The sequence below is a fragment of the Scyliorhinus torazame genome, chromosome 6 (assembly GCF_047496885.1).
Source record: "Scyliorhinus torazame isolate Kashiwa2021f chromosome 6, sScyTor2.1, whole genome shotgun sequence".
Lineage (NCBI taxonomy): Eukaryota > Metazoa > Chordata > Chondrichthyes > Carcharhiniformes > Scyliorhinidae > Scyliorhinus > Scyliorhinus torazame.
In genome coordinates, this window is record NC_092712.1 from 167,440,303 (window position 1) to 167,457,106 (window position 16,804).

Consider the following 16,804-nt stretch of genomic DNA (forward strand, 5'->3'; position numbering starts at 1 on the left):
CAGACACCTGGCATTCCATGGCTACTAGTTTCTATCCTAAATGTATGTCTGGAGGATTGTCTGAGTGTGCATAAGGATTACTTTTCTTCTCCTTTCCACTTCCTGTACTATGAATCTGAAATCCCCGTGTCTATGTGGGTTTCCTCCGGGTGCTCCGGTTTCCTCCCACAGTCCAAAGATGTGCAGGTTAGATGGATTGGCTATGCTAAATTGCTCCTTGTGTACAAAAAAGGGTAGGTGGGGATAGAGCAGAGGTGTGGGGATAGGGTGAAGGTGTGGGCTTGGGTAGGGTGCTCTTTCCAAGGGCCAGTGCAGACTCGATGGGCCGAATGGCCTCCTTCTGCAATGTAAATGCTATGAAAACCTAGAAGCCATCTCTTTGACTTGCTGCCTTGCTCCTGTTGCTTCAAAAGATCGTAAGAATAAGAGTACCAATAGTCCATTAGGGCCATCAAGCCTGTTCTGCTATTCAAAGAGATATTTGCTGATCTAATTGTGACTTTATCTCCACTTCTCTTACCGTCCCTCATAATCCTTGACTGCCGCGTCGATCAAAAATCTTATCACATTTAATATGGCCCAGCCTCCTCTGCTTGCTGGGAAACAGATTAATGACCCTCTAAGAAAAGAAACGTCTTCTCATTTCAATCCTAAATGAGAACGCCCTTATTTTAAACTATGCTGCCAGTTCTAGGTTTGCACAGTAAGAGGTCTTACAACACCAGGTTAAAGTCCAACAGTTTTGTTTCAAATCACTAGCTTTCGGAGCGCTGCTCCTTCCTCAGGTGAATGAAGAAGTAGATTTCAGAAACATATATATCTATAGACAAAGTCAAAAATGCAAGACGATACTTTGAATGCGAGCATTTGCAAGTAATTAAGTCTTTATAGATCCAGAGAGAGGGGTAATCCCAGGTTAAAGAGGTGTGAATTGTCTCAAACCAGGACATTTGGTAGGATTTCGCAAGCCCAGGCCAGATGGTGGGGGGTGCCCTCTCTCAGCATCTTCCCTGTCAAGCCTTCTCAGAATCTTTTATCTTTCAATAACATCACCTCTCATTCTTCTAAACTCCAATGAGTATAAGATCCAACCTGCTTCATATTTCCTCATAAGGCAAACCCTTCATCCCGGGTATTAGCCAAGTGAACCTTCTCTGAACTGCTTCCAACTCAAGTATATCCTTCCTTAAATAAGGAAATCAAAATTATACATAATCGTCCATGTACCAGTGCAGACGTCCCAACTTTTATACTCCATACCTTTTGCAATAAAAGCCAACATTCTATTAGCTCCCAAACTACTAGCTGTACCTGCATGCTAACCTTTTGTGATTTTTTTATGATTCATGTAGAAGGACACTAGGATCACTCTGTACTGTAGCATTCTGCAATTTCTCCATTTAACAATTTCCTGTTTTTTTATTTTTCCTGCCAAAGTGGACCTCACATTTTTCCACATTCATATGCCACATCTTTGCACACTCATAGAACCTATCTATACCCTTTTGCAGATGCTTTGTATCCTCCTCACAACTTGCTTTCCTGTCTACATTCATATTAGCAGCAAATTTGGCTGCAATACAGCCAGTCAGATATTCTAAATTATTAATATAATCATAAATAGTTGAGATTCCAGCATTGATCCCTGTGGTGCTCCACTAGTCACAACTTGGCAGGTTGTAAATTATCCAATTATACCAAATCTTTGTTTGCTGTTGGTTAGCCAGTCTCTCCATCATGCTAGTATGTCACCATGGGCGGGATTCTCCATTGGCCGACGCCGAAATACGAAACGCGATTGGGCGAAGAATCGGTTCCGAAGCCAAATTCGCGGCTGCCGCCGATTTGATGCCATTTTCCGTCACCTCAACAGCAGCGTCAAATGCGTACCGGAATGCACGTACAGTAAACACAGTTTGCATATTATTAGTATTCTCCAGGACCTCTGTGATTCTCCTCTTTCGATGGACTGAGTTCCCGACGGTGCAGTTCACTTGTGCTTTCAAAAATCGTGACACTGGCGTCGTGGCTGATGAGGGAGAAAGAGAGGTATTATGCGGAGAGGAACAATGGTGGGCTGCCGGCCCAGACATTGGCTGGGGTGGGGGGTCACTACCAGGGCCAGGTTGAGGAGGTGGGGGTGATGGGGGGGGGGGGGGGGGGGGAAACAGGTTGAGTGGCCGGGGTGCCCCCCACGGGACAGGGGCAGTGCCCAGGCACAGACCACCATTACTGCAGCCATCTTCCTGCACACCCCACTGACCGCTCACCTTGGCCCCTGGTTCTGCAGAGTCACACCAGCCGTATGAGTGCCCCCACCCTCCGCCATACTCCCCGGCCTATCCAGGGCAACCTCAGTAGCCCCTACAGGAACTGAAAAGTGCACCCCTGGCGAGGGCAGTGCAAGCCAACAGTATCCCTGACATCAGGGACGGGCACCAGGGCTAGAGGCCCCCACAGTGCCGGCCACCGACCGGGCCAGGGTATGGGGGTGGGGTGGGTTACGTGAGGGGGCAGAGCCCGTGGTACCAACCAGGGTTACCATGTAGCCCGGTGGCCCTGGCAGGGAATGGGGGTACACACCATGCTAACATGTCAGTCTTTCACCCCCTGCAGACAATGGATAATTGGAATTCAATCAGCAATGGTGGCCTTCCTGCTAGTCGCTGCAGCCCTGGGTGATGCCCACCGGATGTATGAGCTGGGGCTGCTCAAGGAGGAGGAAGCTGCAGCAGCGGAGCGTGCAGCAGAGGGGCAGATGGCAGCCGTCCAGGATGGAGAGCGAGCAGGCCAAGGAGGAGGAGGTGCCAAGTGGCCTCGTGTGTACTGGCACCGCCTGTCATTCGAGGACCTGGCGGACCGGGCATGCCTTCGAAGATTCTGGCTGAGCAGAGAGTTAGTGTGACTTATCTGCCAGATGATGGCACACCTGGCACCGCGGGGGTATGGGGAGTACACCTGCTCCCGGTGGCTGTCAAGGTGATGGATGCCTTGAACATTTACTCGATGGGGTTCTTCCAAGCGCTGATTGAGGACCTGTCCAGGATCTCGCAGAGCTCGGTGCACAGCTGCATACATGCTATCATCATGGAGGACCTATATGCCTTCGGCACAAAACCTCCACTTCAATGTGGACTGAGCCACCAAGCTGCCTGGGTGGTGGGGTTCGCCACCATGCACCGGTCCAGGGGGTAATTAACAGGATGCATGTTCCACCTACGATGACCTGTGGATGCCAGGCCGCTCTACACCAACCAAAAGGGGTTCCACTCGATGAATGTGCAGCTGATATGTGACCATGAGCTGTGCATCATACACCTTTCTGCCCGATACCCGAACAGTGTGCACAACACCTTCACCCTGGCACACTCGATGACTACTGACATGTTGATTCCCTTCAGGCGGCGGGTTTGGTGGTAAATCTACACTCCACATCGTATCCCAACGCCTGACTCCTGCCCACGGTAGCCCAGCCCACCCACGACGTTCGCCTATTCCCCCCATCCCAGCCAACCCAACCATCACACCCATCTGACAGAGCACCGAGGCAGGTTGTAACAGTGGTAACGGGTGTTTAATATGAACAAATATTCACAGATTTCTGCCCTAGCCCCGATAACTGAAATGTGTCCTGTACCGTACCAACCTAACTGGTGTCTAACTTTCTGGCCTTACGGACCATAATGCTATGCCTAGGTGGTTCCCCAGAGGTTTGAGCAGGAGTGGAAGCAGCCTGCTATGATTCCTGCTCTGGGACCCCGTTGGTTGGTGACTTCTGGGGCGACAGGGCCTGGCCCCATCACCTCCTCCTTCCTTGGAGTGCCTGATGGCCCCTGGGCTACTCCACAGGATGGGGGTGCGAGGGGAGATGTCCCCTGAGGTTCCCCACCACCTGGTGCTGCCAGTCCTGGAAGCCCGCTCTGGTCTCGACCTGGGTCCACATGCTCGCGACCATGGAGCACAGGAAGTGGACGATCTGTGTATGGGACTGTGCCACATGACGCTGCAACTGTGCCACCACCTTCTGGGTTTGTGCCACATCAGCCAGTGACTGTGTCTTATACCTCTGGGACTGTGCCATCTCCGTGTCTGCGCGACGCCGGCTCCTGCTGGGTAATGCCGCCAACATTCCTAGCCATGACCTGCTGTGACTGGGCCATGCTCAGGAGCGCCGCTGTGATGTCCAGGTGCCTCTGGAACATGGTCGCCTTTGAGTCGGCAACGCTGCCCTGGGCCACGGCCAGCGGCTGCACAGAATGCCCCAGGCCTTGGACATGCTGATCCATAGCCAAAACCGTTGCCCCCTATGCCTATATCTACACCTGTAGGTCCTGGATGCTCACCAACAACCCTTTCTGTAGTTCCTGGCTCTGCAACTACATCTCCACTATAGATGGGACTGTCTGTTCCAAAAGCCCAAAACCCGTCTGGACAGCAGCTAGTCCCTGGGGTCGGCTTGGCCTCCGAGGAGCACTCTACCATCTCAGGTGTTACTACCTCCACATACTATACTGGTTCAGCTGTGTGGTGAGCACCAGATAGTGTCTCAGCAGCCCCTTCACTAAAGTGAATGTGTCTGGGATGGTGTAGGGTGTTGGAGACAGTTGTGACGAAAAATCAGTCTCTTCCTCCGACTCGAGCTCCGGGGTCTCCTGAATCTCGGGCAGAGGGCTGGTATCTGAGCTGCTCCCATCACTGCTTGGCTGACGAGGGTGGGGGTGTGGGGGAAATGGGGGGAGACTGTGGCACTGGCTGTAGGCAGGAGAAGCCAAATTGACCCATCCCATGACCAGAAGGTCCAGTAAGACACAAGACATGGTGCATGGTTAGGACTGCGGGCCAGGTTGGGGGGCAGGGGGGGGCGGGTATGGGTGAAGGTGGTGTAGGGTGAGGGGCTGACATATGCCATGGGGAACCATGGCCTTCTCATGGGGGGCGGGGGGGAACAGACAACGATATTGTGTTAGACAGTTTGATGCATGCAGCCCAGGGAGTGGTTATTGGTGGCAGTGGCTCGGGCACCCAGCCATGGCAGCCGGTATGGGTGCCAGCATGTGGTGCAAGAGTGGGGGTTCGCCCACCCTCTGGGTGGGGTGGTTAGGGTTACTGGTATGTAGGACAGGGGTTAGTGCCAGGAGCACACTGCTGCCTATTCACCCTGGTCGCACTGAGGAGATCGTGCATTTTGTTTCGGCACTGACACCCTCTACCACCTGCATCCAGATTCGGCGGCGGCTGGCAGCCTCTTTCCCGGGCCAGGGTCACCCTCCTCTCCTCAATGAAGAGGGTCTTCAGTTCAGCATCAGTAAATAAGTGGCTTCTCTCCTCGCTGCCATCTTGTTGGCTGGGATGGAGTGTGTGGGGAGTGAAGTGTGTGTATGCTGCTGCAGCTTGACAGCCTCCAGAGTGTCAATTGCAAAACCGGTGAATCTGGCACCATTTCTCATTGGAATCGATTGTGTTCCACGTGGCGCCGGTGCTAGCCCCTTGACAGGAGTGGAATCAGTCCAGGTGCTGCACCAGTTTTGCTGTCGTGAATGTCCACGAATTCTGTGTCGGTGTCAGACTTAGGCTCAGAAACGGAGAATCCCGCCCCATAACTCTCATCTTGTTGAGTAACCTTTTACGTTGCACCTTCTCTGATGCCTTACGGAAACCAAATAGGATACCAAGAAATACACCACTGGTTCCCCTTTAGCCACCATACTGTGGCATCAAGGGTGTGAAATAATCAGTTAAACACGATTATTCTTTCACAAAACCTTTTGAACTTTTCTGATTGTATTATGATTTTCTAAATGACCATCTATTAGTTTCTTAAAAATGGGATTTTAGCATTTTCCCATTGACCTATGTTAGGCTATTTGGCCTATAATTTCCTGCTTTCTGAATCCCTCCTTTTTTGAATACAGGTGTTATATTTGCATTTTTCTAACCCCCTGGGATCTTTCTACTATCTAGTGAATTTTAGAAGATTACAGCAATGAATCCAATATCTCTCCATCCACTTATTTGAAGACATTGGGATGCAGGTCGATGGGCCCAGGGGACTTGGCGGCCTTTAGTCCCATTAGTTTTCTTAATACCTTTTAGAAATTCTTTCCTCCCTTTTTCCTCTTTTAAAAAAAAATATATTCTTAGGATGCTTCTATTGTGCAAATAAAAAATATTGTTTAAATTCGCTGTCATTTCCTTGTTTTCCATTAATAATTCCTCAGTATTATCCTCCAAGGGACAGTGTTTATTTTCTCCTCCGATTGACCCATTATATACTTCTAGAAGTTTGTACTGTCTGCTTTTATATTTTTTTGTTTCCTCAAATACTATTCATTTCTTATTTCATTTAGCTGCCTTTGTTGGTTTCAATGTTTTTGCCAATCTTCTGGTCTACCACTAATCATCACAATGTTATAAATATTTTCTTTTAGTTTGATATTATCTTTAATTTCACTAGTTAGCCACAGATGCTCCATTCTTCTCGGGGTTTTTCTAAATTGAATATATCTTTGTTCTAAAATATCTTCTTAAATGTCTGCCACTGCTTCTCTTCCATTATGCCTTCTAATCTATTTTCCCAATTCACTTTAGCCTACTGTCTTCATACTCTTCTAATTGCCTTCATTTAAGCTTAAGGCTCTGGATTTAAACTTACATTTCTCACCCTCAAACTGGATATGAAATTCTATAATTTTATGATCACTGAGGATCCTTTGCTATGAGGTCATCAAATAATCAGTCTCATTACATATCATATTACATAAAGCAGCCTGCTGCCTGGTTGGTTACAGAACATCTTGTTCGAGAAATTGTCCCAATTACATTATATAAACTTGACCTCCAGGCTACCTTTGACAAATTTTATTTATCCAATATATATGATTGAAATTGCCCATTATTATATCAATCCCTTTCTTACAAACCAATATTATTTATTGATTTATACTCTATCCTTCACTGTGGCTACGGTTCAGAGGCTTATAATCTACACTGACCAGTGAACTCTTTTGCTAATTTCTAACTCCACTAACTGATTCTACATCTTTATCTTCTGAACCAAGATCATTTCTCACTCCTGTACTCTTGTTATTTAGTACAGAGCTACCTTCCTTTTTCTTTCTGTTGTTACAATCCTAATTGGTGTTCACACTAAATGGGAAGGTCCCAGACTGAAACTCACAAGTTTTACTTTTTCGTTTAAAAAACGTGAGTCATAAGACTGCCATAAGTTTTGAACAATAAGAAAAAGCATTTATTAAACATGAAACATTTGACCATAATACCCCTTCACTCCAACTCTTCACAAATATATACGGATTTTAAGAATAACACAGATTATAACATATATGTTATACTACTAATTTTTTTTATTGTCACAAGTAGGCTTACATTAACACTGCAATGAAGTTACTGTGAAAAGCCCCTAGTCGCCACATTCCGACACCTGTTCGGGTACACGGAGGGAGAATTCAGAATTCTCAGCTGGTACGGGAATTGTACCTGTGCTGCTGGTCTTGTTCTGCATCACAAACCAGCTGTCTAGTCCACTGTGCTAAACCAACCCCTATAATGTTGTCAATAAATTAAAGTCCCTGTAACCTAACAGGCTACCTGTGGTCAGACAACACCCCACTCTGAAATCCAGTGGCAGATGCCCCTCAATCGGTCTTCTGTAGATTTCTCCTCAAATTCCCCCCCCAGATGATTGTCACACGAGTGTTTAGAAACTCCTCTGTCCAAAAAACAAATGTGCTTTCCCTCAGTTTTCACAAGGATCCACCTGCAGGTTTTTCAATCCTTTCAGTATTCCTTTGTCTTCAATTGCCACATGCATCCAAACTTCCACACAAACTGTATTCAGTCCTCTCAAGGTAGATGGCTTTTCTCCAGCCAACCTCATCAGTTTTGCTTGTCTCAGGTCTGACTTTAAATTCAACGAACAGTACCCTGTTCCAATTACAGTTCCTCTTTACTTCAATCTTCCTAGAAACTTCTCTTCATTCTCTAATTTCTAGAACTAGCTGAGTTTTACTCTCTGGAACTTGGATTATTGTGCATTACTCCATTATAAGGCTTTTCTGCTTCTAGCAGGGCTGTTCAATCTCTAGCCTCCTGGCTCCAACTGCCATTTGAGTTCAGTTAAACATATACAAAAGGTTTTATTTCTTAAATGTGGCCCTTGTTGCTTAGCAATTGCTCATTCTTTCTTCCATCACAAACTCTTTCTCTGCACAAGAGACAGTTAACTGAAACCAAAATCCCCATACAAGCAAAGCCCTTTGTCCAACTAGAGTTGTACTCTTTACCACGTAAATCTATTCCTTATTTCTAACATCCAGCAATACAAATACACTTAAAACTACCTCTGCTTCCTGATACTGTCCTTCCAAAATGTCAAATTCCCTTGAATATTCAGATCCCACTTTTAGTCACCTTGTAACTATGTCTCCATAATGGCTATAGCATTTATTTCTTATTTATTTTTATTTGTGCTATAAGTACCACATACATTCAGATAAACAGCTTTTAATCCGGTCATATTTCTCACTACTCTGATCTTATTTTCTGGTTCTTCATTCCTGTTGCCATTTGTGTGGCTAACCTGCACTATTCCCTCATTCTTTCTCCTGAAATCTTCAAATTTCCCCTCGTGAGGGCACTAGTCCCAGCACAGTTCAGGGCCGGGATTCTCAGTTTGGGAGAGATTATGTTCTCCCACCGGAGCTGAATCGTACCTGATATGTGCTCACGGTGGGAGCGCAAATCAGGAAATGATTCCCCATCCTCAGCCATGCAAAATTCTGCATGATGAGGATTGCGAGGATTTCCCCAGGGAATCCCACTATATGGCCGCCATTTTGAGCCTGATAACGAGGTCTGGCAGTTGGCACCTCGCAACACAATTAATAATAATGTTTATTAGTGTCACAAGTAGGCTTACATTAACACTGTAAAGAAAGTTACTGTGAAAATACCTTAAGTCACCACACTACGATGATCTAGATCTGGGGAGGAAGCAGGTCGCAGGTCGGATCGCTTCTGCCTGCGATGGGCAGATGGACCTGTTTCACAGGATTTTTTCGGGACCTGACGACCTGAATCGGTGGAGGAGACGAAAAGAAGAGGTTTTCCCCCCGGGGTATGGACAGTTGGACCAGAAGTGGTCGAGTGGAGCGGCAAAGATCGAAGCAGGAGCAGCGGGGACCCCAGACCAGGCAGCGAAGCATGGCGGACGGCAGGGACCAGGGAGCGGAGGCTCACTGGCCAAGGGAGCAACAGATGGAGTTTTTTAGGAACTGCTTCACCGAACTGAAGAGGGACACGTTGGACCCGATGAGGGCGGTGATGGACCGAATGGTCGAGGCGCAGGCGGTCCAAGAGAAGACGCTAAGGGAGGTCGAGGTGAAGCTCTCCAGCCAGGCGGACACGGTAACGGAGCTGGAGCACGAGGTGGAGGAGCTGAACTCCCGCCAGAGGAGGATGCAGGAGCAGCTTGAAAAGTTGGCGAATAGAGCCAGGAGGCAGAACCTGAGGATCGTTGGCCTCCCCGAGGGTTGTGAGGGATCGGATGTGGGTGCATACAGGATGGGTATGCTCGCGGCACTGATGGGACTGGAGGCCTTCCCTCGACCCCTGGAGTTGGATGGGGCGCATAGAGCCCCCGCGTAGAAGCCCAGGACGGGGGGCCGACCTAGGGCCTTCGTGGTTTACTTTCACTGGCTTGCCGACAGGGATCGTGTGCTGCGATGGGCCAAGATGGAGAGGGGCAGCAGATGGGAGAACTGCGAGGTGCACATCTACCAGGACTTGGGAACGGAGCTGGCCAAGAGGCGTGCAGGATTCATCAAGGTAAAGGCAGCCCTCTACAAAAAGCAGGTGAGGTTTGGAATGCTGTATCCTGCAAAGCTTTGGGTTACGTTTGAGGAACTCCATCATTACTTTGAGATATCAGAACAGATTTGTCCTTCATTAAAGAGAAGCTGGACTTGAACTAACAGGCACTTAGTTTTTTCAGTGCTCTACAGTGGCGGTGGTCTGTTAACCTAGCTTGCTTTGACTAGGAATGGACTTTTATTAAAAGAAGAAGCTGGACTTGAACTAAAGGACTCTGGGCTCACCGAGCTTCTGTGTGGTGGCGGTTTGTTAAATTATCCTGTACTGTAATGTTTTATTTAAGATTGTTTTCAGCCTGGACAGAGAGCGGGGGCTGGAGGGCGCACTGCTTAGGGTGATTTTGGGAGATTGCAACGAGGGGGGGGGGGGGGGAAGAGAAAATGAGGGAGGGAGGGGGGGGGGAGGAGAAAGAGAGGGGCCCTGCACTTGGTATCTTTTGGCAGGAGATCTGGGCCTCTGATGCGGGGATGGGCTAGGGGCTGGTTAAAGGACTTGAAGGGGCACGGGGAGATACAATCAGGTTAATGGGTCCTTGGTGTGTGGGGGGAGGGCCCGAGCACCTGGGCGGGAGACAGTCAGGCGCCAAGGGCAGGGGTCAGCGTAGCTAGCGTAGGTCAGGGGGCACCAGGGAGAGCAGGAGAAGGGGCAGGCTAGGGCCAAGCGCAGGGCTGACCTGGCAGGTCAGGCTTCGGGGGGCGGGGCAGCTGGGAAGGAGAGCAGAGAAGACTGGGGGGGGGGGGGGGGGTGATCAGGGATCCCCCGGGGGAGAGTCGCTTGCAGGGAACAGTGTAGGAAACCGACAGCAGCAGCAGCACCCGGGGGGGAAGAGAGAGAGGGGGGGTGGTTAGAGCCACATTAGTTTAGTTGAACACACGGGGCTTGGGCAAACAGAGCTGATAGGGGAAGTGCCTTATTAATATGTTTATTCTTTCCCACTGTTTGTTTTCAATATGTTAAGGCTTTTGTGTATGGCCTTCTTTTTTCTCTGTACATGTTACAAATCTGTTTTAAATAAAAAATTTCCACAAAAAAAAAAGTCACCACTCTACAGCACCTGTTCGGGTACACAGAGGGAGAATTCAGAATGTCCAAATCACCTAACAAGCACGTCTTTCGGGACCCTCCCCTGCCCCCTGGGTCACACGTGCCCCCCCCCCCCTCCTCACAGTATGGGGGTGACGAGAACCCCCTCCCTGGCCCACCAGAGATCCACTAATTAACAAGATTCCCCATTAGAGATATCCCTACCTGAAAGGCCCCAGAAGAGAACCCCCTATCTGGATGCCCCCTATTCTTCTTTACTCTATTTGAATGGCCCACTGCGCTATGATGCTGTGATCAGTTTGCTCATCCTCAAACATGCTGGACAAGTGCAAAGGCTGAAGTTCCTCGAGAGCTATCTTCTGGATCATACCTGACAGTTATGGGCCAGGGTTTAGAAACTCCAAAGTGTATTATGGAGTTCACCTGACCTGTAACTTTTTGTTGAATTTGGGTAGGATGCGCTCAAGAGCCTTCCCTTCAGGTGAAATTCAAGTCTTCCTAGACACTAATCAAAATAAGCTTTATTCTAAGAACTTAGTTAACATTTATCTAAACACACAGCAAGACTTTTAATCATTTGCAAATATAAAGACACCCCACAGCTACAGTAATCTATGTAGAACACTTAATGAACCCCCCCTAACTGTTCCAATTCAAAAACAAAGTCCCCAAAACCCCTTTTCAAAGGTGTGGCCCAGCACTCTGCATTCTCACTTGAATAAGACTGACTTTTCCTGAGATTCTGATCCCGTCTCACCAGCAGGTTTAAGCACTTCTGGAAAGCAAACTATATCTTGTTACCAAAACAGCAAGTAGCTATACTGAATGTTTTTTTTTTACTGGAACAGATATTTAAAGTTAGTCCACAACAGCCAAATGTGAAAGTGAAACCAAAAACCTCACACAGCCACAGCTCAGCTCTACCCACAAAATGATATCACTGAAACCATGTGATAAGACAAAAAACAAAGGACACTCCCATGACAAGGACTTATAATCACATCCTCCTGTCCCTGATGACAGACAAAATCTGAAGTATCTAACTTGGAAGTGTCCAGATTGATGAGAGATGGGCAAAAAATGCTGGCTTAGTGAGTGACAGCCATATCTCATGAAAAAATATATTAAAAAAGGTAACTCTTACCCACCCTGATACATTAGAGTTTAACTCCAGCTTGTTAACGTTGAGCTGAAGCTCCTTTAACTAAAGATACTTCCTGCTGATGTGGTTGCCCTGAATTGCACACCCCTATGATACAGCTGCAACACATCATCTGCCCTGCCATCTAGGTTTAGAAATATCATTCAAAAAGATAACCTGTCATTCTTCTAAAATCCAACGGATACCGGCTCAAACTGTCCAACCTTTCCTCATAAGACAAACCGCACTCCAGATATCAGTCAAGTTAACCTTCTCTGAACTGCTTTTGATTAATTTATATCCTTTCTTAAAGAGACCAACATTGTATGCAGTATTCCAGATGTGGTCTCACTAATGCAATCTGCTGAGTGCTGCAGAATTTTTTAAAAATGTATAAAGCAAGTTTTGTCCAAGAAAAAATATGCATCTATAGAATTGAATCTGATCTTGCATCAGCCACCTAAAATCAAGTTTAATTTGAACAGGAACCAGTTTCTGTGAGAGGGGTTAAAATTGAACTTTTTAAGCAGATTTACGTGCCACATGCTGGTAAATATGAATGCTCAAACTGCGGACTGGTATGCAGATGATAAGGAGAATTGAATTGTTTTTAGTGTTTTGGGAATAATAAAACTCCCACTTCAATGGGAATTGCTACATGAGAACATGATTCTTTGAGAAAATATTAATTTCTTCAAATGAGGTCTCTAATGCTGGACTTTAATGAAAAAGGCCGAAATGTACAAAGACAATAAAGGAGACACAGACTTGTTCTAGGATTGTTTATTTTTAAGTTTTCCTAGTATTTTCATGCAATAGTTTAATAAATATGGAGCAGCAATGCTCATACAGTACAACCATTCATAATGTGCATTACCAGTGTGAAAACACCACATTTGAAATTCTTGGCTCAGTCTTGCACAGTGTAGCTCACGACATCTGCACATCATCATATCTGGTGTCAAATTGGTTTAATAGATCTATGCCATACATGCATGTGAATTACAAGCTTTAACATTGGCTTCTAGTCAATAAATACAACTAACTAGTTAAAAGGCATCAATGAATGCATTATGCAATTTCAGTATTTATGATACTCATTTAACACAGAATTGAGCAGTAATTTTCATAATGCTATGTTCCTTTTAAACACACTTTACATATTGTTCAACATTCTAGAAGTGTGAAACAGTAAAACTAGTATTAGCAGCTTTTCATCATAAATGGCACTTTACACTGGCATATCTTAATTTAGTATCATTGGGTCGGCAAGCTGAGTACAGATATTGTTTTACAGCTGTACAGCCAATTCAACAACATTTTCCTCCTCAGCATCTGCCCGGTTAGCCCGGATCTCCACCAGGGTCCTAGCAAAACGAGCCCATTCATCACTGTGAGGGATTGCCAATTGCTGTGAATGAGAAGGAAGTGGAATTACATCATCTTTTCAACAAAAATTAATTCCTAACTCTCCATCCTGAAGCTTTCAAAGAGATAACTCATCTCCTGTTCCATTTATATGGTGACTGTACTCATCCATTTCATTTTACATTTTAAAAAAATTATTGGTCAAGATTACTTTCCTTCACATGTTGCATATATTAGGATTCACTATGGAAATATGGGGTAAAGGCTCAAACATTGATTTGGTAATGTAACATGATATCAAAGTTTTAAATCACCAGCCTGCATAAATGTCATTTAACTATTACAAGAGCCATTAACTGTGTAACATATCATTGGGCATTCCTGTCGAGCATATCAAGAACATTTTGTATTGTTTTAATAGTTAGATTTAACATGTTGTTTCATCTCAAGAAGTTAGCTAAAACCATATGAAAGTCTTCTTTCAGCTTGCTGTAAATATCACGTGGCACTGGCTTGGCCAGTCTCAACCCATTTCAAATGGATGTGGGCTTGCATCACAAATCTATTTATAATTTGACGCAAATTGGCAACCCAATTCAGATAGATACCACAAGGGTGGTTAGTGCGGAAAATGAAAGCAACACACTAGTACAATATAGACTGTTGTTGTGGTAAATAGGGCTAAATTTCCTATCACTGGGAAGCAGTGAGTAACAAAAAAACCATTTCGAATAAAAAAAAGTTGTGAGATTCTTCATCAAGTTTATGCTGCAGTGGAATTTGAGGCATTAACTCCTGTTCATGATATTCAACAGCTCAATCAAACATGATAGCAAATGGAGAACTATTGTAACCAGAAGGTACTTCCACCACATTGCCTTAATAGCAATCTCAGCAGGATTCATTTATTGTTCCTCGGCAAAAATTTTAAAATGTGTTTGATACACACACTGATATATATGCAATAATATAAAAAGCAAACCCAGTTAAAACTGTTTTTAAAGGTAGAGCACTGAGCAAACTAGTCGGTGTATAATAATAATAATCTTTATTGTCACAGGTAGGCTTACATTAACATTGCAATGAAGTTATTGTGAAAATCCCCTAGTTGCCACATTCCAGCACCTGTTCGGGTACATAGAGTGAGAATTTAGAATGGTCAAATTATCTAACAGCATGTCTTTCGGGACTTGTGCGAGGAAACCGAAGACACGGGGAGAACGTGCACACTCCACACAGACAGAGACCCAAGCCGGGAATCGAATCTGGGACCCTGGAGCTGTGAAGTATCAGTGCTAACCACTGTCCTACCATATTTGAACCTTTATAGTGAATATTATGACTTCCGGTTGCGGCTATGTGGAGCTAAGGCGCACATTCGGCAGCTCCCGCAAAAAACGGACTTTTGGGCTCTTTTCAGGGCCGCCAACGACATTGTTTCGACATTTCCCGCTGTGGGAAGGTGAGTACAATAGTGCCCCGACAGTATATGGCTTTTATCAGGAGCGGGGCGACTAAAAAAGTGATGGTGGACCCGAAGAAGGTGCGAGGGAAGAAGAACAAAATGGCGGCGGGCGGGGACCAGGCAGCATGGATGCAGTGGGCGCAGGAGCAACAGGAGGTTATCCAGCGCTGCTTCAGGGAGATTAAAGCGGACCTGCTTGAGCCGATGAAGGTTTCTATCGATAAGCTGCTGGAGACACAGACGGCCCAGGGGGTGGCGATCCGCGAGGCCCGACAAAAGATCTCCGACAACGAGGACGAGATCTTAGGCCTGGCGGTAAAGTTGGAGGTGCACGAGGCGCTCCACAAGAAATGGCAGGAGCGGTTCGAGGAGATGGAGAATTGGTCGAGGCGGACGAATTTGCGGATTCTGGGCCTCCTGGAGGGGCCGGACGTGGGGGCCTATGTGGTCACCATGTTGAACTCGCTAATGGGAGTGGGGTCCTCCCAGGGGCCCCTGGAGCTGGAAGGGGCCCATAGAGTGCTGGCGAGGAGGCCCAAGGCTAACGAGCCTCCGCAGGCGGTGCTGGTCCAGTTTCATCGGTTCACTGAGCGGGAGTGTGTGCTCAGGTGGGCCAAGGAGAGGAGCAGCAGGTCCAAATATACCAGGACTGGAGTGCGGAGGTGGCGAAGAGGAGGGCCGGGTACAATTGAGCGAAGGTGGTGCTGCACAGGAAGGGGGTGAAGCTTGGCATGTTGCAGCCAGCACGACTGTGGGTCACCTACAAGGACCGGCACCATTATTTTGAGTCTCCGGAGGAGGCGTGGGCCTTTGTTCAGGCCGAGACGTTGGACACAGATTGAGGGTCGGGATGGGCGTTTGGGGATTGCGGTTGATATGTTACTTTTTGAGAGGGGGTCCTTTGCTCTTTTTTGTTTTTTTCTTTCTGGTTCGGTGAGGATGGTTAGGGCGGGTTGGGCACTGTTTTGGTTGGGTTGGTCGGCGGGGGGGGGGGCTCTTGGAGGGGGAGTAAGCAAATGGAACAGGCCGGCAGTGAGATGGGGCCCTGCGGGGGAGGGGGAGGCCCGAGTCGGGGGTGAGGGGACTGGGCCTGTAAAAGGAGCTGCGTCAGAGGTGGCGGGGACAGTTAGGTGGAAAGCGCGGGCTTTTTCCCGTGCTGAAGACTGGAGGGGGCGGGGAAGCGAGGGTTGTTTCTCGCGCTTGGGATGGAAGGGGGAGGTGGAGAGCCTGCGGATGGGGAATGGAAGAGGATGGTGTGTCACACAATGGGAGGAGTCGAAGGAGAGGCGGGAGTGGCCGGGGTCAGCTGACTTGCGGAAGTGCAATGGGGGGAGTAAAGCAGCTAGGATGGGTCCCAGCTTGGGGGTGGGGGGGGAAATCGAGTTGCTGCTGCTATAGTCAAGGGGGAGCTGGAGCGAGTGGGGGGCGGGGGGGGGGGGGGGGGGGGGGTTGAGACGGGGGTCTGCCGCCGTGGGTGAACGGGGTGGGCATGTAGCTGGCCGAGGAGGGGTTATGGCTAGTCGGCGGGGGAGTGGGGGTGGGTAGCCCCCTGATCTGGCTGATAACCTGGAATGTAAGATGTAAGGGGACTGAACGGGCCGGTCAAGCGGGCCCGCGTGTTCGCTCACCTGAAGGGGCTGAAGGCGGATGTGGTTATGCTCCAGGAGACACACCTGAAGGTGGCAGACCAGGTAAGATTGAGGAAAGGGTGGGTAGGTCAGGTGTTTAATTCGGGGCTGGATGCCAAAAATCGAGGGGTGGCGATTTTGGTGGGAAAGAAGGTGTAATTCGAGGCGTTGAGCATTGTGGCAGACAATGGCGGTAGGTACGTAATGGTAAGTGATAAGCTGCAGGGAGAGAGGGTGGTACTGGTCAATGTGTATGCCCCGAACAGG

At 47.6% G+C, this 16,804-nt stretch overlaps 1 protein-coding gene across 5 annotated transcripts in view; it reads right to left on the reverse strand.

The window, feature by feature from the left end:
* Window positions 1-12,844: 12,844 nt before the first annotated feature.
* The window catches only part of LOC140425138 (cytoplasmic dynein 1 intermediate chain 1), a 502,251-nt gene continuing 498,291 nt past the window's right edge, over window positions 12,845-16,804 (reverse strand). For all 5 annotated transcript variants that reach the window (XM_072509063.1, XM_072509064.1, XM_072509066.1 and 2 more), the window contains one exon: window positions 12,845-13,487. In XM_072509063.1, coding sequence (XP_072365164.1) covers window positions 13,368-13,487 — 120 coding nt within the window. In that variant the 3' untranslated portion in view covers window positions 12,845-13,367. The remainder of the gene's footprint in view (window positions 13,488-16,804) is intronic.